Source organism: Python bivittatus, unplaced genomic scaffold (assembly GCF_059951505.1).
Source record: "Python bivittatus isolate LINGU-HERP-01145 unplaced genomic scaffold, Pbiv_v1 ctg000020_np1212, whole genome shotgun sequence".
NCBI classification, from domain to species: Eukaryota; Metazoa; Chordata; class Lepidosauria; order Squamata; family Pythonidae; genus Python; species Python bivittatus.
Genome location: NW_028277030.1, coordinates 119,193,624 through 119,220,014, shown reverse-complemented (window position 1 = coordinate 119,220,014; position 26,391 = coordinate 119,193,624). Strand labels below are relative to the sequence as shown.

The window sequence follows — 26,391 nt, the reverse complement described above, 5'->3', positions numbered from 1 at the left end:
GCTTGATAAGTTAGGGCACATCCTTTCTAAGTTTCTTCTCTGCCTGTTATTCAGCTGTGGGCTCCTCCCCCTTTTATCTGATCGTTCCCTAGGCAGCATCTCTTCCCCTCGTCTCTCAGGTCATTCCCACGTACCATTACAATCACTCTCTCCTTGACAATGTCTTCATTCTCATTTGAAACCACTTATGAAAACTGCAAAACATTTTTTAACATCATAGTATTTATTAGGTTCTGAAACAATACACATTCACATACTTGAGAATACAGTACATTTGGCACAGTAATAATGGCTACAGTGAAATAACCCTATGAATGGCAAGAGATTCAAATTACGACTGTAGGAAAAAGTCTGTACAAAGAAAGCCTCACAATTGAAGAAAAACACAAAAACAAAGCAAAACACAACCTGGTCCTGTAAAACTCAGTAAATTTCGTATTTTTCCCCAGAACTATTCTCCACAAAATTTCAAATAAGTTGGGGGTTTTTTTTAAAGCCTTTCTGGAGAGATAGCATTAGTTTTATTGTAGGGGGAGAGGAAATATTATCCCTATGGACAGTGACGTCAAAAAAACAAAGCAAGAGAAAATGGTCTATTGTGATTTCTTCCCATTATTTCATTTGGCATTTTGTGCAATTTTTATGCGTCCTTCTCCCACCTCTCCAAAAGGATGAGGGGGGAGACTCTTAATCACCTGCTAATTTTTTAAAAGTTCAAGGAAAATGAGAAAACCTGCTAAATTCAAGGAACAGAATTCACCTATATACTGATGGCAGCAAGAGGTTTTGCACACAACCAAAGTGCTTCAATCCTATTGGCTTTCAGTCCAGCTGCTGCCATGCATCCTCTTTGGTGGCCTTGCATGCTGATACAAGCACCCATTTTCATTAAAAAAAAAATTAATCCAGACAATATATTCAGGCTCAGGTATCACGATGTACTGGTTAGCCACACACCTGCCATTGGCAAAATCCATCAAAGTTTAATTGTTAATGGTTTCTGTTGCTGGATCAAGGCAGGCTCCGGGATTGGAGCTGAAATATCTTTGCATGCAAAAGTATTAATTTTTCCTACTCAGCATCCTAAAGAGAGAAGTGCAGGAACTGGGGCATTTCTTGTTAGCATAAATGTTTGTCAGAGATTGTGCATGCCAGGAAAGGGAAGTCATACACTCCACAATTTTGCCTACAAAAGCTTTGTGGAATGCACATTTTATGTTCTTATAAAGAACCGCTAGTCTCCATTTTGTATAAAGCCCTCAAATTCCATGCAAACAAGAGTGCGCTGGACAATCACTCTGCGGTTTAGTCAATCTATGAACAGTTTTGGAAGGCCCTTTGCAATCTCCAGAGCTTCCATTCACCAAGGGAAAATGCTACTTGGCTTTCTTTGTTCTTGCACTGGATGTTCAAAGTTAACATCAGGAAAAATACAAAGAACAGGTATTAAACACTAATGGGCTGTTTTACATGATTTTGCCCTAAAATGAACATAAAATGAGATGATGCAAACTTTGTGATATTTCTGTGCTTTCGCTCTAGAAGCCAGAGGGTGAGGAGATGGGATTTCCTCCCCCTGCCCCCAGCCCCTTAGTTTTAATAAAAATAAAATAAATTATTTAAAAAGGTTTGATACTTTATTACTTTGGTAAGCCAGACAACACATGACTTGATGTAGCATATTTAATATTCTGAAATCATCATATGAATACATACATATATGTATATAATAATAATAATAATAATAATAATAATAATAATAATAATTACACCTGAGTTTTTAAAAAACACAACATAATGGAATTAAATGTCTTTGTCACCAAAAGTGGCTCTGAACAGCCATACACAAAACTGATGTAACCTAATCTGTCCATTTAAAAAGATGATTTGCACCAACTTCTCAAGCTACTTTGGGGGCCTGGGAATCATTCCAGTGTGGCTTCTTTCCATATTACGGGAAGTTATAGGCCACATGGGAGAAGCCCATGACAGATGCCTTTTCTGGAAATTGGGGCACACCTCCCCTAACAGGGAGGATTCAAGGTTGAATAATGTTCTAGACTGCCTGCCCTGTGGCGATCCTGCTCTGGTTGGTGGGTTCCTCTGGACTTATCTGAAGGCACCAGTCTGCAACAATTTGACCAATTTTATCAATGCATCAAGTAGTTCAGTCTAGCTCACTGTAATTTACCGCATAACATGTCAGGGCATTTAATATGACAGTTAGATTAACTCTGCTCGAACTACTGACAAAGCATTTTTAAGGGGGATTCCAGAGCACGGTCCCGGTAGCTGTCCAGGGATGCCCAGTTCAGATGTTATGCCTGTCTACTAGCATGGAAGGTCACTTTGATAGGCAGGAGGTTCTACGTTCTCTGAAGAAGAAACCTTTCTGCAATAACTTTCATGTCATAGAGATAACATGAGATGGGGCATGTGTCTGAAAGATGTGCTTTGGTCAATAGTGGTCCCTCCTCCCCCTCCCCCCAACCCTCTCTATCATTCCATATACAGTTTAAGAGAACTATACAGGAGAATTAGTACAGCTTAATATAGGTTTACATCTGTCCTATAACCAAAAAAAAAGAAAGAAAGAAAGAAAGAAAAAGAAAAGAAAGAAAGGGAAAAATTCATCTTTGACAATAACTTGAACCAATACACAAACAGAGTATTGCACATGGACATTATCATAATAATTCTTTCATAGGCTAATTTTAATAATATGCCTGAACATGCAGCAGTTGATACCTCTATATTCATTTAATTCCACAGGCCTTGCAATAAACATCTATATACAAATCCTCACCTGTACAAAAGAAAAAGAGAAAAGAAAGAAGGAAGAGTTGGAAAAAAGCTTTATAACTGCCACTCTGATTTTATTTATTCATATATATATATATATATATATATATATATATATATATACACACACACACACACACACACACATACACACACACACATACACACACACACATACACACACACACACACACATACATATAAAATCAGAGTATATATATATAAATATCTCCCCATAACCAAAAGTCAGGCTCCACAGGCCAATCACAAAATGTTTTATTAATATTTTTTTCAGAGAAAAAGTTACTGTACTTAGGAATGGTCAAAGGACATGTGTTGAATGACTAAGGAAGTGTTTGGAAGGAAATGGCAACCAATTCAAACATTTTATGCAATTTATATTTTAAAGTGTCTATGGGGCTTCACTTTTGGTACATCCTGTATGTAAGTATGTGTGTGCGTGTGTGCGTGTGTGTGTGTATGAAAAATCCAAGTGCAAAAAATAAAAAGGATTCCCTTAACTGCTCATTTAGTCTATACACACACGCACACACACACACACACACACGTATATATACGTATATATACATATACATATATATATAGATGTGAATGATACATATACAAGCACGCATGTCCACACACACATATACAGAAATGCAGTATTCCCAGAAATATGAGTAAATAACACTGTCAGCATATCTACAAGCGGTAACTTCACATTTCTTTCTTAATGTATTTTCCACATGAGTTACCAATTTGTAATGATTACATAAGAAAATCCATTTACAACCTTCAACAATGTCAGTTTTTGAATCTTGATCTTAGTCTCTCCCTCCTTTTTCACATCATGAATGGCTAGGCTTGGCTTGGCTTGGCGTTTTTCCCATCGACCACAGTTAACACACCAGATCTTTCAAACCATTTTTCAACAACCAAACAGCGGTACTACTGGGCTGACCCACAGTACAGTAGTACGGTATCCCAGGATCTCTGTCCCCAGCCCCTCCGCCCTCCCTCATGGCCAGGGCCACTATGCAGGGCCCAGAAGAGGACAGAGGTAACTGGAGGTGACCATTCAGCAAAGAGAAAGGGAGGACAAAGGCTATGTACAAAGAAAGATGGGTTACTCCCATTTTTATTTTGTGTGTGAAAGCCTGCAAAAGTAACACACTGCTATTGAAATTAAAATTAAATAAGCAAAGCAGGTCATCATTCAGGTTCAATACATAAAAAAGAAAAAAAGAAGACTCCCCTCCCCCTTAAGTCCCTTTCAAACCTGTCACTGCACCAATGACATAAATGATTTAGGCACAAGCTTTTGAACAGTTTTACTATGGAAGGATTATCATGAGTATGGCAAAGCAGCTGTAAGAACTGTAGAAAACCTATGTTGCTTTATTAAAGCTAGTATAGGCTTTTGGAGAATTTGTCCATTCTTAGCCCTTTAAACACCTGTCTTTGTAGCATTTGTGTTTGCGATTTTTTAAAAATCATGTATTCTTTAAAAAAATACTTTTTTCCTGAAATGTTTTCCATAGTGTTTTTTGTTTTAATCATAAACCTTTCAGTCAGACTATTTGCTTTTTGAAGACCCAGCCTTGCAAAGAAGTGCTCTTTAAATATATATGTATTTTCATCTTTTTTTTTTTTGGGGTAAATCATTTTGCCCCATTCACTGATATATCACAGCTTGGCTTGTTAACATATTGACAAGCTGCTCTACTATAAGTATGGGTGAAACCCACAGAAAAGAGGAGATGAGCAGGATTTCTCCCTGTCAATTACTTACATTTCTAGGAAAAAAGTTGCAAGAAACAGATTTCAGGAAGAACTTCATGGAGTTTCTAACTATGTTTTCAATGAGTGCTTAGAAATAAGTTCCACCATGTTTGAGGTTTACTCATGGATAAAAGTGGCACAGTTCAGCCTCAGAATCCCAATGTACTTATGGAAGTCCTGCATAGCGCATGATGGCTTTTTCATCCTGATGGCATTCTCAGCCTACGCTCCCATCGGAATTAACAGAGGAAATTGTTTTCTGCAATTGACTGTGTATTAATCTTGGGCAGCCATCAACCCACAAGCCTAGAGTGGCTCTTGGCACCCGAAGCCCTGGTTCTGACTAGGGAGACAGTGCAACACCAAAAAGCAGTTAAAGAAAGACTTTGCACCTGTGTGTCTATGGCTAGCAAGAACTATTTCCCATTTTCTCTGCAACTGGCCAGCCTGGTGCATGTTTACCCTGAACGAAGTCTGGACATCATGGCAACTTCTGATTCCATGTGCAAAGCTGCCTTTTCCTTTGAACTCATTGGGAAACAAATGAGGGCAGATTATGTAGGGTTCTTCACATCTTTTTATTCTGAGAATTGTTGATATGCTGCTCTCTGTCACTTCCAATCACAAAGAGGGAAGGCTTTTTTTAAAAAAATCAACTAAGGCAGTGTAATTTTAAAAATCTTACTTCTGATAAAAATGCAATGTATCAACAAATTTCAGTTATCTTTCCATTTAACCCTCCAAGCAAAGATGGATGAAAACTAATCTGAATTCAAATGGAAGCTGTTTTCAGTTGCTTTTGTGGATTTCAGCCTCTGGGCAGTAAACTATTTATGTGCACTAGAACTGAGTGAGTTTCTAGCATGTTCTCTCCCCACCCTATAAAGAGCAAACAGTGTGGGAACAAGTGTTGTGACAGCAGATAATGCATCCATATATGATATTATATTGGGAGCATCAATTATTAGCCATCTTGGCCTAGACAGATCTCAGTACATCTCACACTGATACATAACAGGTTTGCCTTTCAAGGGTGAATGTTTCATTCCATTTATTTTTAATACTGGAAACCTGGCATCTCCATTCTAAGCACATGAATTGGAAGGAAATGTATTAAATTGGGTTCTACAAATAACTTGCATGATTAGCCCTAATGTGTAGAATTTTTAACCCAGCCAGTCATACTTAAAACCTAAGAAAGGAACTGAATTTAAGTTAGTTGAAGCAAAATGAAATCCAAATTATTTCAATGAATCTAAGGGGAAGAATAGGGGGCTTTGTTCTCTGATAGAATCAGACTGAACAGAGTTGCTTGCATCTACAATAGGAACTACAGTCCAGATTACAATGGCAGCAGGAGACAAAAAATTAAAGTCCCCTCACCCCCAATCTTTTTAAAGCAACCTTGAGCCTGCAATTTTAAGATGCGTAGTCCTAAGAGTGGAGAGGTGCCTAACACTTCCTCACAGCAGCTACTTTTTCCTCTCCAAATAGTTCCCAAAGGTTTAGCCTCCCCAGGTAAGATTTAAAATGTTTACCTTCTAAGACAGAGTTTTTCAACCTCAGCAACTTTAAGATGTGTGGACTTCAACTCCCAGAATTCCTCAGCCAGCACTGAGGAAGAGGGAATCACATTTGACAGATTAAGGGCACATTTCTCTTGCCTGTCCCTAAATGCAAAACTTCACTTTCCTAAGATTGCATTATATGCAACATAACTTGGAAAGAGATGCCAGTTGAGGAATTGGGGTTCACTAGGATCCCAATCCTATCTATTTGCATCTTAAGGATATGATCTCAACCATTCCAGTTCACATTCTATAGAAACTAATGGTAAATGGGTTTTAGGTTTACCTCTCATGCTTCATAAGGCCCTTCTGGCAATCATCACAGAATGCAATGAATTGATTCCAGACCCAGTAAATATTATGGCTGATTTATAGGTTCATATCTGAGATGAAAATAAGTCATAATGAATTATTTCCTCCCTCTCTATATTCATATAACACATATACTTATCCGTGCAGCACAATGTGATGGGATAAGTATTTACGGCACCTTGGAAAAAAAATTATCTAACCCTCAGTACGTACTCTAGACCACAATTTTAAGCATTAAAAGATGAAGTTAAAATTCCTAGTGATTTTTAAATGTTAAAAACGGTTGAACAAATTGCTTTTGACAATGTTAGATGATAAAAAAAAATAAAGGCAAAGCCTTCCTGGAAATAAAAGAAAGTCTCAAGAGAAAGGGAAAAAAAGAGAGAATGAGAGAAACAGCAGCAAGAAACAACAGCAATGTGTTACCTTTACAATTTCTAATACAAAATATTTTGCATTGCTTTGTAAAACAGCTATTATGAGTGCCTCCAGATCAAAGAAATATAACAATAAATAGACAGTAGAAAGTAATGGGTTTAGGCTCATGGTCAGAGAAGCAGTTCTCGATGGTGTAGCTGGAGGATTTTTCAGAACCACAACTTGCAGCATCTGGGATCTGGTGGTTCCAATTTAGGGGTGGGGGAATTTCTTATGGCAGCAGCTCTTCTCCAAAATATGAGAAGCCTTTAAATTCTTCTTGGTTGATTTGCTTTATAATTGTCTCATCCACTGGTGTTAATATTGGGTCTTCTCGTGTAAAGTCTTGATCAAAATTATTTACATCCCTTTTGGTTTTCTGAGGAACAAAAACAAAAGATGAAGAATGAGTGGCATTCTCCCACCAACAACCAACTATTCTTTTTCTAGGATGGGGAAAAGAGTGATAGTTTATTTGTTAGGCTTCTAAAAGAAGACAGTTTCATTTCATATACATATTTTCTCTCTCTCTGTCTCTCTCTCTCTCTCTCTCACACACACACCACTTCATACAAGAGAAAGTGAGAAAAGAAGTTGGCCAAGTGAGAGTGCAGAAGCAAAGAATGGTTTTGGATAAGCCCATAGCCTTTAACTAAGAAGTTGGAAGCAAAGCGATGTTATACCAGAGAGCTTAAATTATACCATCCTGCAATAATTTGGATAAATGAATCATGAATTCAAACAGATCTTGCCTGCAAATGGCATTATGGGTTGATTACAAATGTAGGAGTGGAGCACATGATCCCTATTACTAATGATGAATATGACATAAGGTAAGCAAAATCTCACAAATTCACAGCGTTTGCATTTTTAGGATCTAGAAGTGATTGTTTTTCACTAATAAGAACTTCCACAACTGACCTGTGGAAGGTCCAAGATCTATAGTCCTGATATTCCCAGTTCTAATTCTGATAACGAAGGCAGCATTTTGAATATATCAGTAGAACTGGCACATTGGGGTGGTTGTGTCTACCTAGTATACTTACTATAACGCAGTTACTCTAAACCTTTATGCTAATAAATTGCCCATCAATGAAATGCTTCATCTTCCAGATTTGTACCCCCACAGGAGAAACTTACCTCTTGAAACATCTTTAGCTCAGTGGTTTCCAAAGCATGAGCCAGGTTTTCAGGGAGTGACACAAGCTTCCAATGTACCCTTCACAATGTTTATCTTAACTTGGCAGGGACTCAAAATATTTATATACCCCATCCCAGCCAGTCCCAATATAAAGGGAAAAGATATGAGAAGTGCATGTTACATAGAAATATCTAGTTTTCCAAAAATTTCGTTCTCATTAGGGTCCCTTTGCTATACCCTTAAAAAAAACCCCCTTGTTATGTATGAATCCATACCTCAATCTTTAATATACTGAGCCTAAAAAAAAATGACAGCTACCAGACAAATGGTTCACTCTGCTTTTACTCATATTCGGGCAGATGTACCTCATTTTTTTGCTTATGGAGGCAAGCCACGGATAGTGTTTTCTGGAGTTGGCATGAGTTTGGAAGTGTCCCCCTGACATGGCTATGGTTGTATTATTACACATTCACCTTTTGTACACCACTAATCTCAAATGGTTTTCTATAATTACTGAAAAGGACATCATATGATTAAAGTCTCCCAAGTAGGAAGAAATCAGAGAATGTTTTCATTATAGTTCAATAGAGAATTAAGCACAGAAATATAATTGTTAAGACTGAAGTGTGTAACGTTTCCAAGCAAATTCCTCCCACAGAAACTTTCTTGCCACTATTAGGATTGTATATCCCCACAACTTGTAGAGAAATGAGTGAATTCCTTTGCATGGACTTTGGAAGCATGTACAAAACTTGCATTGTCTCAGTCATCTTTGTGCAACCTATAGGGCAGCCTTCTCCAAAACAAAATACAAATGTTTTAAAATACAATTTCTTATCTAGCAACCATGGGCACTGTAGTTAGAAACAGGGAAGGTGCAGTATTTATGCATACAATATATATCCCATATTTTTATTGTTGAAAACAATCACATGTTAAGAGAGACTGCTTTAGAATCATATATAAAGTGGGCTGCCAACTTTTTAACTGGATTTCTGCACTCTTTAATTGTCTTGCTGACATGACCATGCATCTCAGTTGGGTTGCTTTCTGCCAACCAAGCTACTATTAAAAGCACAGGAGCAGGCCAAGATTTTTCACAGTCAATTGGCAACTCTAGTACAAAGCCAGTGAGTCCTCAAATGTGAACTATAGACTTATTCTCTTAGGTTAGCTGCTTCCTACTGCTGTTGAAGCACCTGTCAACAGAGGACAGAGGACCACTGCCTCTTAGCAGCTGAAAATAAGTGTTGACAAGGGAAGAATTTTATAAAGATTTCAGTGTTCTTCCACTCTAGCCAAATTATTTGTGTGCTCTTTCGGCACTGAGTTTGGAGAACCCAGAGGATGTAATTGCCCTACTGCAGATTTCCAGTTTTTCCCTGTGGTCTTCCAGCCTTCTTAAAAACTAGCTGAAGGCACCATTTTTATAACTTTGAAGGAAACTATAGTGCCAGATGGGTCAACATGGACTAAGACAATGCTAAGACAGTTCAAGCTCACGGTTACAAAAATAATTTGTGATGCATTCAGTGAAACCCTGCCTTTTTATATTCCTTGCCCTGTCCTGCATTCGTAGTTGATTGTCCTTCCCCACACCTGATCAACTGCAGCACAGTTCCCTATCATGTTTCAAATACTTAACATCTATTGCTTGGTTTAACTTTTGTATTTTTGTTTTATAGCTATAGTGCAACTGCATAAATTAAAACAGCACATATTTGTACTTAAGTCCTTTCACAGCTTGAGGGAGGGGCATATTTTCAATCCATACCCCAACACACTCCTTGCTCAAGTTTGCCCCTTGTTGCTTTCTTTAGATTAATCCTCCAATGGAAATACTGAACCCTTTTCTTACAGAAGCGCCCCCAGCCTCTGCCTGCAGCTTCTGAGAGAGAGAGAGTAGGAGATCCCAAACTTGAGAACCAAAGAAGAAATATGAGAAGAAATGAAGGCAGAGATTCATGATACATTCAAGAAGAGACAGGGAGGTATGGAGGAATCAAAAGCAAAGAGTTGAGAGAAAAGAGAGGAAAAAGAAAAGAGCTGTACAAGAAATATTGCTAGGTAATCAACAGGAAAGTCTCACATAATTGGATTTGGAATATTCCTGGTAAATGTAGTCACATAAAGTAGGAAATATTTTGCTGAAACTGACCCATTTATACACTGCTCATAATAGCTGTCTTTCAGAACTTTTTAAAACACCGTCAGTGACATTATTCATAAAATTTTGCAAGATCAGACAAAATAGCAGTATTCTGAACTACAGGGCTAAGATACATAACACATATACAAGCACATACAGATCAGATTTTTTTCCTTTCTTTTTAGCAAAAGAAAGGAAATAACTCAACACTATGAAGTGAGAAGCTGAACAGGGTGGCAATGTGAAGTGGATAAGGGAAAGGCTAAGTATTTCTGCTGATCTGGCATATGCAACCATCCTTCATAAAGTGATACTCTAAAGAAAAAATGGGGCAGCAAAAAGCAAATGGGTTAACAATTGCTTGTCTGCATGAAATGTGCAAGAAATTAACTCTGGAACTAATGTGATTTGTTTGCCATTTATATTATCGTACATTGTAGATTTATATTTACTATAGCAATATCCAATTTTTCCTCCAAGGAGTTCAAGGCAATATAGGTAGTATAATAGCACTCATGCTTCCCAAGTTCATTTGCTTGACTCAGACTGAGAATTGCTGTTAAAATGGGGTTTCACTATTTTTCTCCTTTGAGTTGAGCTCAACTATTGGTGACTTCAGGGACATGTCCATATAAGTTTTCTCAGCAGCAAAATGGAAGTAGTTTGCTGTTCTTGGATAGTATGGTTCCCCCCCCCCTTTTTTTTACTTCCCAATCTAGCCTACAGCCATGGAATCTTTTAGTGGTCTCTCATCTGGGTACTAACCATGTCTGCCCCTTCTTAGTATTTCAAGAATAGCCAAGACTGGCTAGATGCTGCCACCTAGCTGGGCATGACCATAATTATTGTAAAATAAGTATAACCCAAATGTTATATTTCCTAGATCCATACCAGCTTTGAAGAAATGAGGTCTTCACGTAAGCTGCATTGAGCTCCTAGAGGAAAGATGGGATATAAATCTAACATATAAATAAATACAGAACTGAGAGTGCTTCAGCCATTTGGGATGCACTGTGGCTTTTCCTCTTCTCTGGGGAAAGCATGATGCCCACCAATACCCCTCCCCCCTCAATCTCTTATAAGCAGTGATGGGACACTTTCTACCCATAGCAAGAGGAGATAATAGAAGCAGATCTCTTGAACCTGAAAGTAGAGGAAGGGGTGTGTAATGCTCCTCTGCTAAATTAACCCCACCTCTTTCTGCCTCCCTCTTTTGGGAAAGACAGTGCTTTGTAGACAGGAGGAGGGGAGGAGGAAGATTTTCTGCAAGATAAGGAAAAAATAAAATAAAAATGAATTCATGTTTAGAATACTTGTTATAGACAAGTCTGCCATAGTTCTTCTCTTGATCAAGCAGGATTTAAGCAGGTGATACTCATTCCCTTTCCATTTCACAATACGTGAAAGGGAGCAGAGGATACATTTCTCCATTTCCAGCCATCACAATTCCCCTCTGCTCCGCCATCTCTACTGGTCTATATGAGGAAGAAGTGTCTGATTTGAGCTTATGGCATATGGAATAGGATAGGCAACAACAATAGTCCTTGTTCTGTGCTGTGCCCCATTGCTAGTCAAGTATGCCACACTTTAATACTAGACCAGTTGGTAAGTCTGAGACATCAAAACTGGCTAGAAATTTTATTGTATCAGAATAAGAGTATTGCATATGAGAGCCTTATTTTCATTCACATATATTCGTGCTGCTCAGTGTTTCAGTCTTTTCCTGTTCTTTGATTTTATCTTCTTTTAATTTTACATGGAGTAGTAAAAAGTGCAGAATCAATGCAGAATTAGCATAACTGAACAATAATACAAAGGAAGGAAGGAAGGAAGGAAGGAAGGAAGGAAGGAAGGAAGGAAGGAAGGAAGGAAGGAAGGAAGGAAGGAAGGAAGGAAGGAAGGAAGGAAGGAAGGAAGGAAAAGAAAATGCTGGACCCAGAGGTGTCCCCAAAAGAGGCTATTTCACACATATATTTGAAGATCTATAGCACTGGGAAGTATCTCTTATTGTACCTTATTGTAGGAACTGAAGTCATGACAAAGAATGGCACCGAAGAAATATGAATGATAAACAACTCATAGGAAACAATGATAGGAAACAATAACAATCCATAAATAAAGTGATGGAAAATGTTTCAGTGGAACCTGGAGGTATGGGGAAATCAACTTTGGGGTATTTTGCACCTTTCTTTTTCTTGCTGCCTACTCCTTTCATTAAATGTAACACAATGCATGCTTCCATGCCTTGTACTGCATGTCCAAACCTCAGGCACAGAAGTCCTTAAGGGCAGCGCCTTCATGTATCTATATGGCAGTTTCTTTTTCAGACATTTGGTTTTATGCCCAAGGACTTGGAGATACTAAGGGTAACTCTTCACCCAAAATATCCATACTAGGAGTGCAAATAATTAGATCCATTTACCTAATTAGTTTCTTACACTGAAGTTTTTCCTAAGTTGTTGGTGATAAGGCACAAGGTGCAATCATGTGAAGTTAGTTCAAGCATGGTTCTTCCACTTTTTTTGCTGTAGCCGTAATTTCCCTTTGAATGTCCGATACAAGTCTATGCCTTGGTCCGTTCATGCATTAAGCTGGAAGAATGCATCTTGAGGCCGCAGACCTCAGAGACCTTCCAAAAGCTGCCACCAAATTGTAACTGTTAATATAAGATTGAAAACATGGGAGCAATCATACTGCCTTTAAGTAAGCATAATGGTAATCAAATTATATGTAAATTAAATTGAATCAAATTTATTTTTTGCCTAGCCTTGCCTGCCCTTTGGGGTGCTATTTAAAGGCTGAATGGGGCTCATGGACTGAAAAAGTTGTGCTCCCTAGCTATGATTTCTTTTGTTTTAACCATATTTTGCTGAATAATTCATAGAGTCCTGGTTCTCACAATATGCAGAGTCATAAACCATTGCTTACAACCACACTAAGCCAAAACCAAAGAACCATATCATGGTTGCAACCTGATATGTGAACCAGCCTATGTCTGAAGCTTTTCGGGATGGGGATGGAATGGTTGTTGCCAGCTGCCAAGAAGAACTTCATCATCTCCCTCCTTACCAACCATGAGGACCAGTGTCAGTACTAGAACCCAGATTTTCCCTTTCAGTTTTTGGCCATTCATACCAAGAAACTGCATTTAGTCACCTTTAAATGTTTCAGCATTTGGAAAAAAAACTAGAACACTTCCTAAAATGTCACTCCAATATCTCCATCCCATGAATGAAATAGCCTTATATTTCATCTGCTGTTATTCACTCCAATGCTCTAAATCAGTGTTTTTCAACCTTGACAACTTTAAGCTGTGTGGACTTCATCTCCCAGAATTCCCCAGCCAGCATGCAGATCCTCCCTCCCATGTGGCTCCTGTACATACGGATTTGGGGGGAGAGATCAAGTCTTAGGCCCCTGCTCTGTGTGGTGACTCAGGGCTCTACTTTCTTGCCACTTCTATTTAACATCTACATGAAGCCGCTGGGCAAGATCATTTGTTGGCATGGGGTGCAGTATCATCAATATGCTGATTATACAGTTGTACATCTCCATCCTGGGTTAACCAAGTAATGCTGCTGAGGTCCTTTCCCAATGCCTGGAGGCTATGAGGGTCTGGATGGCAGAGAATAGGCTTCACCAAAACCCTGGCAAGATTGAATGATTGTGGGTTTTAAGGCCCCCTGGCTCTAGCAATTTTCCATCTTTAGCTCTGCCTAGTGGAGCATTTCCCCAGTCAGAGTCAGTCTGCAATTTGGGGGTCCTCCTGGACTCACGGCTCCTGTTCAAAGAACAAGTGACAGCCATGGCTAAGGGGGCCTTTACGCATATTCATCTTATGCACCAACTGTGCCCATTTGTGGACCAAGAGGCTTTGTTCATGGTGACTCATCCCTTAGTCACCTCCCATTTGGATGAATGTAATGTGCTCTACATGGGGCTCCCCTTGAACAGCATTTGGAAGCTGCAGCTGGTCCAGAATGCAGTGGTGCAGCCAGTTTTTGGAGTTTTTTTGCTACACTCATATAACCCTGCTGCTCTGCGAGCTGCTCTGGCTCCCAGTAGGCTTCTGGGTGCAGTTCAATGTGCTGTTGTCACCTATAAAGCCCTACATAGTGTAGGGCCAGACTACCTGGGGGCCCACCTTTCTCTCATTGTTTCTGCTTGCCGCACCAGAGGTAGCAGAATTTATTCTACAGGTCCCTGCTGTCAAACAATGTCCTCTTGCTGGACCCTGGAGTGGCAGTGCCTGCTGTTGGCCTTTTGCAGGGCTCTGAAGATCTGGCTGCTTTCTCAGGCATTTGGTGAGCTCTGCTGTTAGCATGATTTTTTATTGGAATATATTGTTTATCTCAGGCATCATGAATTATTGTTTGTAACTTTTAGTTTTATTTTTTGCATGCTGCCCACAGTCACTGAAGTGAGATGGGCGGCCATATGGTCTATATAAATACATATATACATACATACATACGTACATTCATACATACATAAATCACTTGCTTTAGACCTATATAAAATCCCTATCATCAAAAACTTTTCATCACAGGGGCAATCAAACCTTAAAATGGAAATACTGTAAGCATTAAAAACAAGAGAACTAGAATCTCTGGATGGCTTCAGCCTAGACTATTATGAAAGGCATCATTGTACTTATGCTTCAGACATGAACAACGCATCACTCTGAAATGGCACCTGCAGCCCCCTGTATTAAATAACAATCACTATAAAAATAATTTTTTAAAGTGCCCAAACCCATGAGATTTTAAAATTTTCCTGTGCATGAATTTGTGAGGTTTTGGAACAATGATAGCTGGGACCAGCAAAGGTTACTGACCCATGCTGACGTGGAAATAATTACCCATGACATTCAGTGGGAAGGCTTCTGAGCAAGCTGCTTAGGAGTAGGGTTCCTCTTCTGTAGTGCTGATTCATTTGGCCTTTTTCTTACACTTTAACATAACTATTTTATCCTTAAAAAGCAATTATTCAGTAACGTCTTTTTGAGTTTCCAGTCACATAAAACTTTTTCCTTCTTAGGGAATTGCTGATGCCCACAAAGTGATTTCTAGACAAATATTTATAATAATAAATAAATCAATAGTAAATGTTATAAATAAATACTACAGAAATACAAGCAAATGGCATGGCAATATGCCAAAGAACAGCATGCTGGTTCCAGAATCTTTCCAGCAAATATTGCTAGGCAGTTACGCAAACTTCTGGTAAGCAAATAAGTTAAAATAGAAGAAACTTGAACTCTAAAAATAAACCTGGCCAGTTGAAGGGGAGGGTTGTTTTTCTTTTTTTAAAAAACTTTTAAGTATGTTTCACTCTAATAGTTTCTAGTGATCCTCTTTCCCTGCCCTCATGAAATTAAAATGAACAGAGTAATACTCTATTTCCCCCCTACCAGTTCTCATTCAAGCTGATGATAAAATATGCTTTAGAAATCCTTTCAAAGGGCATAGAAATTTCATAGTTGGAGAACGTCATGCTTAAAGCAGGCAAGGGGTATGTGGATGTTCTGTCTTTCATGGGACAATCATTCCTCCAGAGGCCTTTGGCCTCCTTGGTTTTCTACACCTTAAATAAATGCTAGTGAAAACATGATGAGAAAACTCTTCCTCTTGGGGTTCTTCAAGAGAGATGCCGCTGTCACTGCTTAAGGAGGTGTCTGGTCCCTGAGAGAAATTTAGAAAAATCATCCACTGAATAACTGTTCCCACAAATTTGCTAGAGAATTTGTAAAGCCATTTGTAATTAAAGTTGCCTGGAGAAGAGAAGAAAGGAAGGATAAGCTCATTGCTCTTTTCCTCTACATTTGAGGAGCAACCTCCACAGTGGAACACCTACTCATTCATATGGTCTCCTGGTGTGATTTAAATGTCTGACAGATCAGGGTTGCTAATCACACAGGGAATGGAGAGGGCTGCTTATTATAGATGTTCATGAGGCCAATACAGGACTCATGGCAGGGACAGAGGGGACAATGGGCTTATTCCTTCTCTCATGCCTCATTTAATGGCAATGAGAGGAGTGAGCACTTATATTTATTCAAAAGTAAGGTGGGAGCTATCTGTCCTTATAAGGCAGGAAAAAAATGACTTTCTTTGTTCTATATATGGGTCACAAACCTGCAGGGGAGTCAGATGGTTCCTCTTTCAGGGATGTGAGAGGTTTATGTGAAAAGTTTAGGGGAGGCTTTGTGGTGTAAATTACCACGGTATCACTGTAATATAACTTAAGACACATTAAATGTGTTGCTAATGGAAATATTACTAAAGGTAAATAAAGACACTGCTCCCCTGCAATGGTTAAGCCCCAAGAATATTTAACAGAATTATGTTTCAATCTTATTTTCACCAGCATCATCAATAACAAAAACATTTTCAGAAGAGAATGTCTGGATCAGTCTTTCTATGTACTATGTTTCACTTGAGTTGCTGATCTGGTCACATCAGTCATGCTCATCAATGACTAATACAGAAACAGGAGGGAAGGGTTCTTCTTAGGACAGCCCATTTTTTTGCTTCTCTGCATTAAGTGGACATAACAATCTAATAGAAGTCAGTGCAGCAGAATTAACACCCTACTGCAGAAGAAGCTCACTCTTACATTTATTTATTTATTTATTTAATTATTTATTTATTTCTCAAGGCATAGTAGGATTCGTTTTTCAGCACCTTAGCTGTCACGCAGCTTGAAATTTACCATTTTTATTAGCACTAAAATATTAAAAGACATAACCTATACATTAAAAATTCTAGCATTTCTTTTAATACACTGATTGAGATTTTTGGTCCTGTCATGGAAGAGATTTCAGTGCATAAAGAAACAGGGGGAAGTGGGGAATCAATGAAATAGTGTTTTACAATGAGACATGGATCAACTCTACCACCCCCAACTGATCTGATCTGAGCAAACTGTATTTCATGCAGGTGCATGCAGGACAGCCCCCTTGCATCTCCCCCTCTAAATGCCAACAGCCATGCATCAGATGACTTAATGGAAATAGATCATGAGACTGAAAGAACACCTCAGGTTTGTACATTAGGCCTAAAAAGGGACCTACCTGGATATTTTCCCCACATTGTAGGCCTTACCTTAAAGAGGGACATTCACACTGAAGCAAACTTGAAAAGAGAGAACATTCACACAAAAAGAAATTTATTTGGCCAGTAATTTCTGGTTTTCCCATGACTATTATTAACGCATTAGTAAAGGCTACTGAGTTTTAAGGAAGATTTTTTTTTCTTGCCTCAAATAAATTGAAAAGTCATAATCATCTCATGCTTATAACAGGTCCAGTAAGAAACTGTATATACAATGTTATGACTTCAAAGCCACTGAACAGAAAAAAAAACACCCCTATTTAAAATGCATGAATACTTTGGCACCTCAGTTGTAAAAGTTGTAAAAACGTGAAAACAAGCTCATCAAATTTCCAGAGTCATATTTGATTTTGAAATGTTGCCTCCAGAAAGAAAGTCCCTCTTTAAGAATTCCAACCAACATCACCATCACCATCATCTTGCAACTTGGCATTTGCCACAGCATTATTAAAACAAACTCTGATATTTTTGCAGCTGACATATCTCAAGCGAAGCACTTCCTATTCCTGACATATCTCTCCTATTAGGTTGCAAAAGCACGGCCTATAGCAAAATGCTGCGCTGTGGCAAACTCCCACTCTGGGTTCTGACTACTCCATTCCCTTTCCACCCGGGGTTTCCTCCCTCAACAGTCAGCCAGCGTTCGGTAACCACTGAGCGTGCTAAGTATTGATTGGTCTGAGATTTTGCATGTTTCTACGCATACGAAAAAGTGGTGACTTTTCCCTTGTCAGAAGAAAACATTTGTTTACTGGGTGCCAGTGCTCAGCAGGAACATGGACTGGCTTTTCCATTTTTCTTTTAGAGAGATAGATGCATTTAAAATGAAAATAAATACTACAGTAAAAATCTAACACATCACTGGTGTTATTAGGATAGACGTTACAAGAAAGTTTGAGGACAAACTTGAATGAAACACACACATAATAGCATAGATTTCAATTATTGCAGCCTAGGGTTGTGCAAATGCTTCAAAAGAGGTGTTCCCCCCCCCCCAACAAAGTGACTGCATATGGAAGCAGCAAGAGCAGCTTTACCAACATTACAATGCTGAAAATAAAATATCTGAGAAATAGACTTAGCAACCCCCAACATATCAATTGCTGATAGCAGTATTTATATCATCTTAGATTTTATTTATTTATTTATAAAGCTTACAAACTGAAGCTGTCTGTCTTGAACAGGCTGTATGACTCTCAAGCAGACATTAGATGTTGGCTTAGCAAGGAAATTAATATTCTTAGGATTTGCTGCCTTACTAGGACTGCAAAAATAGGTTGGTGGAGGAATGAAGGTTGTCAAGCACTTAGAGCAGCTTTTTCCTCCAGGTACTTTAGGACCACAACCTTCAAGATTCCTATGAATCACATAAAAGTAAATGTGTAAAGGCATAAATTAGTACAAATCCTGAACTAGATTATTTGTGATGAGTGCTGCCTGGGGATTCAACCAGTGCACCACAAATGATTGGTCAAACAGGAAAACCAGCCAAGCTAGACATTGACATCATCACATTAGGAATACTAGAAATACAAAGCCTCCTATTTGGAAGAAGAAAAAAAAAATTCCTGACAACCTTTTCCCAGTAATTCAAACTGAAAAAAATGGGGAAAGTATACTATGAAAAAATGCTTTTACAATGTTTCTCTTGTGAAATAAGTAAGAAAAAAAAAAAGAAGGCAAGTTTTTATTATGTCATAGACAAAGAAGGATGTATATTTTTATATAAGATCATTTGCAGAATGAGGAAATAATAACTCATGCACACACTGCAGATTAACCTCCCAGCCTGGAATTTTCCTGATAAGATGTCCACTATTCCCAGCCAGCACGTGAGATGTGATGGCAAGTGTAGTGCGGAAGGATGGGGAAGCAATTTAGGAAAAACAACTGTAGACATATTCAGCGCTCATACCCCAAAGGCACTTCCCTACTGGGAGTAAGAGATGCTGGCTGGGAATTCTGAGAGTTGCAGTCCAAAACCAATGGAGGGTTGCAGCCTTTTTTCTGCAGATTGCATTCTCTTCTGGTTGCAGCATCTGATGTAATTTGGGGAGGCTTTACATTGATTTCCTGCAGCTGAAAACCTGAAGTTGCCACTGTCTATAAACACTACGCTATGTTAGTGAGCTGCAACATTTTGCTGAAAAAGGCTTCCTTCTGAACAGACATTTATAGGATTGTGCTGAAATCTAGCCACGGTTTTGTGGCTGCAATCCTATGCAGGATTATTTGAAAGTAAATTCTAATAAACCCTACCTTTCCCTTCCAAATGGCACAGACAGGATTGCTCTGCATATTTTATGTACTCAGTTAACAATAAGGGATGTTATGTTCTTAAAATAACATTCATTAGTTTAAATCTGGTAAGGAAGTGTTTCTCCTTGGATCTTATTTCAAACGGTCTTTACCTCAAGGAGTTCAGTGGAATTCTCCTCTTGGGTTTTCTGCCAGACCCAAACAGCCCCCTTGAATATGTCTTACTCTTGTCCTCTCTTTCAGTTACGCAAACAACCTTAAGAGCCTTTCTCCCTCTTCTGTGAAGATGATGCTCCAAGATTGCCTCTAAGCTACTTCCTCTTGAAAGAATGCCCAGATCTCTGTGCCCACCAAAGATTCCAGTTCAGCCATGCTTACGTACAGCCCAACTGACAACTTAGGGGAATGTGCCAGATGGTCTCCTTTCCTTTCCTATCCAATCACAATCACCACTGCATACATTTCTGGGGGGGAGGGGAGGATACCAGACCTTCAACATTTCCCCATGGCTTCAAAATGTCTCTGCAACACAAGTAGCCTAGCCTAATGATCACTTCTGCTTTGCGATCCTCTGCTTTAGCCATGCTGGATGTAGCTACAGAATTAAGGATTTAGTCTGTCTCCCCTTTGCCTATCGCTGTGTCTGCACTTTGGGTAAGAGATTGCTCTCTGAGGTCACTTCCTTCTGCCTTTCTTCCCAAACACACATGCACAAAGCACGTGTACTTTTCACTCTTTTTCTAGCTAAGCAGTAGATTATATGGACAGACTTAGGTGCTGGACCTCTGCTCCTCCTGGCTTGCATAAGCTGCCAGTGAGGGGACTAGGAATTGGGGATTGGGCAACTGAGAATGCTTCTTTGAAGGAAGGGTGATGCCATCAGCCTTAAAAGAGGTAGTGGAGTACCCTCTCCTTAAGACATCAACCCTTGGCTTACCTATTCTGGATAACTATCAACCAGTCTCCGACTCTCTAAGGAAGGCTGTTGAAAAACTGAAGGGTTAACAGTTACAGAAAGCCCTGGATGAAGCACATTATTTGGACCCCTTCCAGCAGGGTTCAGGGCTGGGCATGCGACAGAAAAAATACTGGTCATTCTTGTAGATGGCATGTGGAGGGACTTAGATGAGGAAAGAGAGTCCTTGTCTTGCTTGATTTCTTGGGGTTCAATACCACTGAACATGATACCTTTTTAGACTACATGTGAAAGCTGGGAGTTGGAGGCAGTATTTTGCCATCGTTCCACTCCTTTCTGAGCTGGGGTTTCAATCAGTATTGGTGGGGAATGAGGGGCAAAACCCTTGGACCTCTTTCCCATTTTGTTTAACTTCTGTATGAAACAGCTGAAAGAAATCATCCATTGGTTCAGGGTGAGGTATTATCAGTACGCTGATAATATTCAGGTTTATATTTCCACCTCCAGCTTAGCAGATGTACTAAAGTCCTGACTCAGTGTCTGGAGGCTTTGAGGGGCTGCATGGAACAAGGATGGGAGGATTCCAAGTACTGTTTGTTCAGAAATCTTCAAGTTCCATAGTTAGCTCTGGGTAGGGTGGCGTCTTTAGCTTTGAATAGTTGGCACTACTCCTGAAAGAGCACATCTGCAACTTGGGGTTCCTTCTAGACTCACTGCTCCTAGATGGATGGCTAGAAGAGATTTTGCTTAGCTTTGGCTAATGTGCCAATTGTGACTCTGGCAGTAGTAGCTGATACCCTTGCCATGTCACACTTGAATTACCATATTCTGCTCTACACGAGTTTGCCTTTGAAGTCAGTCAGAAGCTACAACTGGTCCATCATGAGCTGCCCACCCAATACTAGTACAACAGAATCACACCAATCTTGCAGAAATTGCATTGGTATTTGGTAGGCTTCCAGGTCCAATTCAAGATGCTTGTTACCACTTGTACAGCACTTTATGGCTCATGCCATCCTTAGCTTTGGGACTGTCTGACCAGGCTGAGTGGGTAGGGAATCCCTTCCCTATGAGATATTAAGGGAGAGGGGAGTCAGAAAACAGGCCTTCTTGATGACAGCCCCCTTGCTTTGGATCAGCCCACCCTGTAGGCTGGAATCTTCCCTGTTGTCTTTTCAGAAAGTATTTCTGTGCTTCTTCAATGACCATTGGAGCTGGAGGTGCAGCTAAACTGGAAGCAGATGACACAGTATTTACTTCATTTAGAGGCCATGTGATGGCCATTCTTTACTGATTTTAATGTATAATCCTGTATATCTTTTTACTTTATTGTATGCTATCAAGAGATTTAGGAGAAGCAGGAGGAGGAATTATATCAATCATTGTATATACATACATACATACATACATAAATAGTTCTTCTTAATTAAGGGGAAAGAAAAAGAACTCATAGACTGCATAGGCCTGAAGGTGTATATAATGTATTACAAATTCCCTGTGGAGTTTATTTCACTGGGCCAAGCTATCCATATTCAGAGCTGAAAGGAGGCTCAGGTTTTGCTTTCATGATAAAGCTTCTGCTCCTATACAGTGTTTTGCTTTAACCATCAATTCACAAAATACGGGACAAACTTCTTTCTAAATTACTTGGGAATACCAATACATACATACATACATACATACATACATACATACATACATACATACATTAAGGTAAGGAGTACATAAAGTGTATTTAAATAGATACATAAATCTCTAAAAAAAACCCTTTGGGGTTTCATGAGGAAACAAAAATGGAATGCGGTTAGGAATGAACATATTTACAAGTGATGCACACAAAATTAGAGTGATCTGGCCATCCTTAATCAGATTAGAATGATGTAGAGTTGTCCTTATTTACAGTGTTAAAAAGTTAATACTCTGGATATATTTCCAGACAGAAGATTAATTTGGAATGCTGAATCTGGTAGAAATACCACAGGCAAATTTCTTTGTGGGCTGGGCAAGATTCTGTTGTGATTTTATACCATAACAAAGTGAACATGACAATCTAACATAACAGACAATTACCTCAAGCAGCGGTTGTTGACTGGAAGGCGGAAATTGGAGCAATAGATCCCTGAGCAGCCTCCTCTATGAACAGGTACTTTGAGTTCATAAAAGCCGCTCAGTATTTTTACAAAGAAATCAACTGCAGCTTTCTGAAATTCATTTTGTGGTTCAGTAGCCCAGTAATGAATGCATATGCACCTATATTCACCTTCCTGTAGCTCAGCTTTAACACTGAGCACGTGCCTTTGGCATATGAACTCGCTCCCTCCCCGCTTCATTATTCTCCTTAACATCACAAGGGTCTAGACTTCAGCCTGGACAAGTATCCCTAAGTCATGGCGATGATCAGTGGAAGCTCCAACCAGTTACATACTGGTGTTACATACTTAGGATGGAAACTTAGTGGAAGCAATTAATTGCCTACAAAACTTCTATATTTTAGTTCAGCTATTAGCTGGAGAAGCAACAAAAGTATTAGCAGAAGCACAACACACATCTGTATTTATCCAGTTCTTCCCTCTTTTCCTGCAAGTCTGAAGTCAGTGCTATATTTGACTATTATTAATTTGGCTTAGAATGAGAAATTGTGAAGAAGAAGTAATAAAATAATGCACAGATAAAAGCCAGCAAGTGGCATACTTCATCCTCAGAGGAAAAGAGGGTAACAATATGAGGAAATGCAAGTGAGTTTACTCTATATTCAATTCTTGTCAGTCTTTTAGTGAACAGTATGACAACATTGGGGGAAAAAACAAAGTTCAAAACAGACAGACATTTATATGGTATGAATAGATTTGCTTAGAATTAAAGAGCCTCAATGTTCAAAACACACACAAATAACATACAATAGAGGGAAGGACTGAGTGAGAATAATTCAAATTGTGGTAAGAGAACAGAAAGGAGGCCCCACTTGAATGTGCATGTTCTGGTTTCCCATCACTCAAGATTTCATGACTCTTCATCAGTCAGTGAGAACCCTTTCAGATGTGTATGGCTTGACATTAAGTGCTATGAAAAAGACCCATTTATGAGAATTATTCTGAATGACTTGCTCAGCCAGGAAAGTAATTTCTTATCTGATGATCATACATAGACAAACCCCGAGAGTATAAATAATGGGGATTTTTTAAGGAAAATTATATTGGACATTTCTTGATGAATTCTTATCATTGGAAAAATATATTCTTTTGAAGAAGTAATAAAATACATTTCATCAGTACTATATATTAACAGTATTAGGATCTCCAGCAAGAGAAGAGACCATACACTGGATTTCACTACAGCATCTACCAAGTCCCCAGTGAATCAGGAGCAAGGAATAAATAGCAAAGAGAATTTCCTGAGCTTCTGTTTTCACAGAATTAGAATTCGGAAATACTAGCAGTACTATTTAAGAATCTCAGTCAAACAACAGTGATCCAGTATCTAAGCAAAACGCAACTGAGTATGACATATCATAAATTTGATTCCCAATTGATGCAGGTATTGGTTTATTACATAGACGAATATATATTCCAATATGACTTTTGGATACTGAGGGTACCTTCACATGTTTAGATTAATGTGTGATACATGATTACCTTGGCTGTGTTTTCAGTGACAATATAGTAAGTGGAAGAACATGATACCTTATCACTCCATAACACAAAATCAATGGTTTTAGATACTAAGGTTATCAAGCAATAATGGCAATATTTTCTGTGATTTACTTTCAAAAACAGGATATCATAACCTTTGATCATTTCCACATTCAGTGCTTCATTAACAAGTATGACACATACCTCTAAGGAAACCAATTACCTGACTCTCTTTGGTATGGCATAAATTTGACCACTTTATATCAGTTCTATTGCACTTTTGCAGCCGTACTATCATAAAGGTAATCAACCAGTTTTTAATGTATGTTCAGCCAAGTTCTCTTGCACAACTCAGATCAATACTTACAATCCGAGGTTTGAAGGGTGGCTTGATTTTCCTTTGTTCTAGAAGAACCCAGTCAATTTCTTTGAAAAATGGATGCTGTTTAATGGCATCTTCACCATTCTGAGATGCCACACAGCCCAGACGCTTATTTGGGTTTTTTGTCATGAACTGCATGGAAAACAAATAACCAGCTTCAGTTACATAGTGGAAAATTGTATAATAAGGTGGTAAGGTACATCAAGACAGCATGCACCTTACCACCAAACTCTGGGAAAAACAGAAACATCTTACAAAATATTCTATTTGCATTAGTCTTTCTGATACCTTTCCTAACTCAATACAGTATTGAACTTCCTGTTGTTATTCTATGGTAGCTGGAGTAGTCTTCATCAGACTGAGGTAGACCATTTCAAAACATTATACGGTGATAGCCCACAGCAAATCTCAAATCAGATTACCATGTACTTAAATCACATATTATGTTTCACAGCACTTGTTTGTTGCAGTTATATTCATGTACAAAATAAGGAGTAAAATTTTAATATACAAAGGAGTCAGAAAAAAGAATTCATATGGCTATTATAATAGGTCAGACCATGAACCAAATGTTGTGCAATTACGGGCAACAAGAACTGGCAGATCCACTAAATCAGTGTTTCTCAACCTTGGCAGCTTTCAGATGTGTGGACTTCAACTCCCAGAATTCTCCAGCCAGCCTTGGGGAATTCCTTGCTGGCTGGGGAATTCTGGGAGTTGAAGTCCACACATCTGAAAGCTGCCAAGGTTGAGAAACACTGCACTAAATATTTCCAAGCTGGAAATTACCATTTTTACCACTGTTTATGAATGGGTTCATAGAGAACATATTGTCTGACCACTGAAAATGCAAACAGTTGACAGCCCTAAAGCAAAGGAACAGACAAAAGTGGAGCAGGACCATCAGAATAAAACATGCACTGTCTTGTGTTTTCTTTGAGATGACATGATGAAATCCAAGCTGAAATCCAAACTCACAAAAGAGTAAACTGCATCATCTAAAACTGGGGCAGAGGTATACCTGGGTGTAACAAATGGCATGCTGACACAAAACAGATGAAATTAAAGGTTCAAGAAGAAGGGTATGAAGACCTGAAAACAGAAACCACAATAGAACCAGAGAAACATCAACAGGTATTGTAAAGGAAAAGAACAGTTAACACAAGTACATTTTAACCAGTATAAAATGTGTGACTTAAAAATAGGATTGAAACTTAAAAGGTGCTATGTTAGTGACATCAATAGAAGAGAAGCAGGATTTAACAGCAGAATCCTTGGAGGAATGAACACTAACTACAAGCCTGGCTAGCATTCATCAACCCCTTGAAACAAACAAACAAATGATCATGGAGGGGCCAGGACACTGAAATTATTATTTTGCTGCGTGGCTGAGGGAACATGGCATGCTTACATCTAGCACTTCCTGTAGGGACTGGGATAAAGCAAAACTCACATGTGACATGGTAATATAAGGAAGTGCTAGAGCGTGGAAGAAATATCTATAGAGAGTCTGGTTCTGTCTTAGCGTACCATGCCTTTTAAACATTAAACAAAGTTCAAACAGATCCATTCACTAACTACATTTTAAAGAGGGGAGTGCAATCCCTGTCTGCCTCCATCTGATCTGGCAAATATTTATTTACATTAAAAGAAAGATCTTCAAGAAAAAGATGCTATATCTAAAAACCAGGCCCAGCACAAGAGCAGCATCTCTCTACTATTCATTACATCAGACACATGTTTTTCAGGTTTTGGTATGAGCATGAACAAATATGTTGATGCTTTAAAAATGGCACTAAAGGCAGACTCCTTAAAACAGTGGCATCCTTTTTTCAGGCTTTTCTCAAGGCTGAGAAAAGCCAGGCTGCTTGAAAGAATAGTGGAGAGATGCTGTGATTGTATTTGCTCCAATGCACTTT

General features: G+C 38.8%; 1 protein-coding gene across 3 annotated transcripts in view; it reads right to left on the bottom strand.

Annotated features, from left to right (window-relative positions):
• Positions 1 to 210: 210 nt before the first annotated feature.
• PRKCE (protein kinase C epsilon) overlaps positions 211 to 26,391 on the bottom strand; it is a 321,985-nt gene continuing 295,804 nt past the window's right edge. For all 3 annotated transcript variants that reach the window (XM_088147772.1, XM_088147775.1, XM_088147779.1), the window contains 2 exons: positions 24,458 to 24,604; positions 211 to 7,260 (listed from right to left, as the gene is read on the bottom strand). In XM_088147772.1, the coding sequence (XP_088003898.1) occupies positions 7,114 to 7,260; positions 24,458 to 24,604 (294 nt within the window). In that variant the 3' untranslated portion in view covers positions 211 to 7,113. The remainder of the gene's footprint in view (positions 7,261 to 24,457; positions 24,605 to 26,391) is intronic.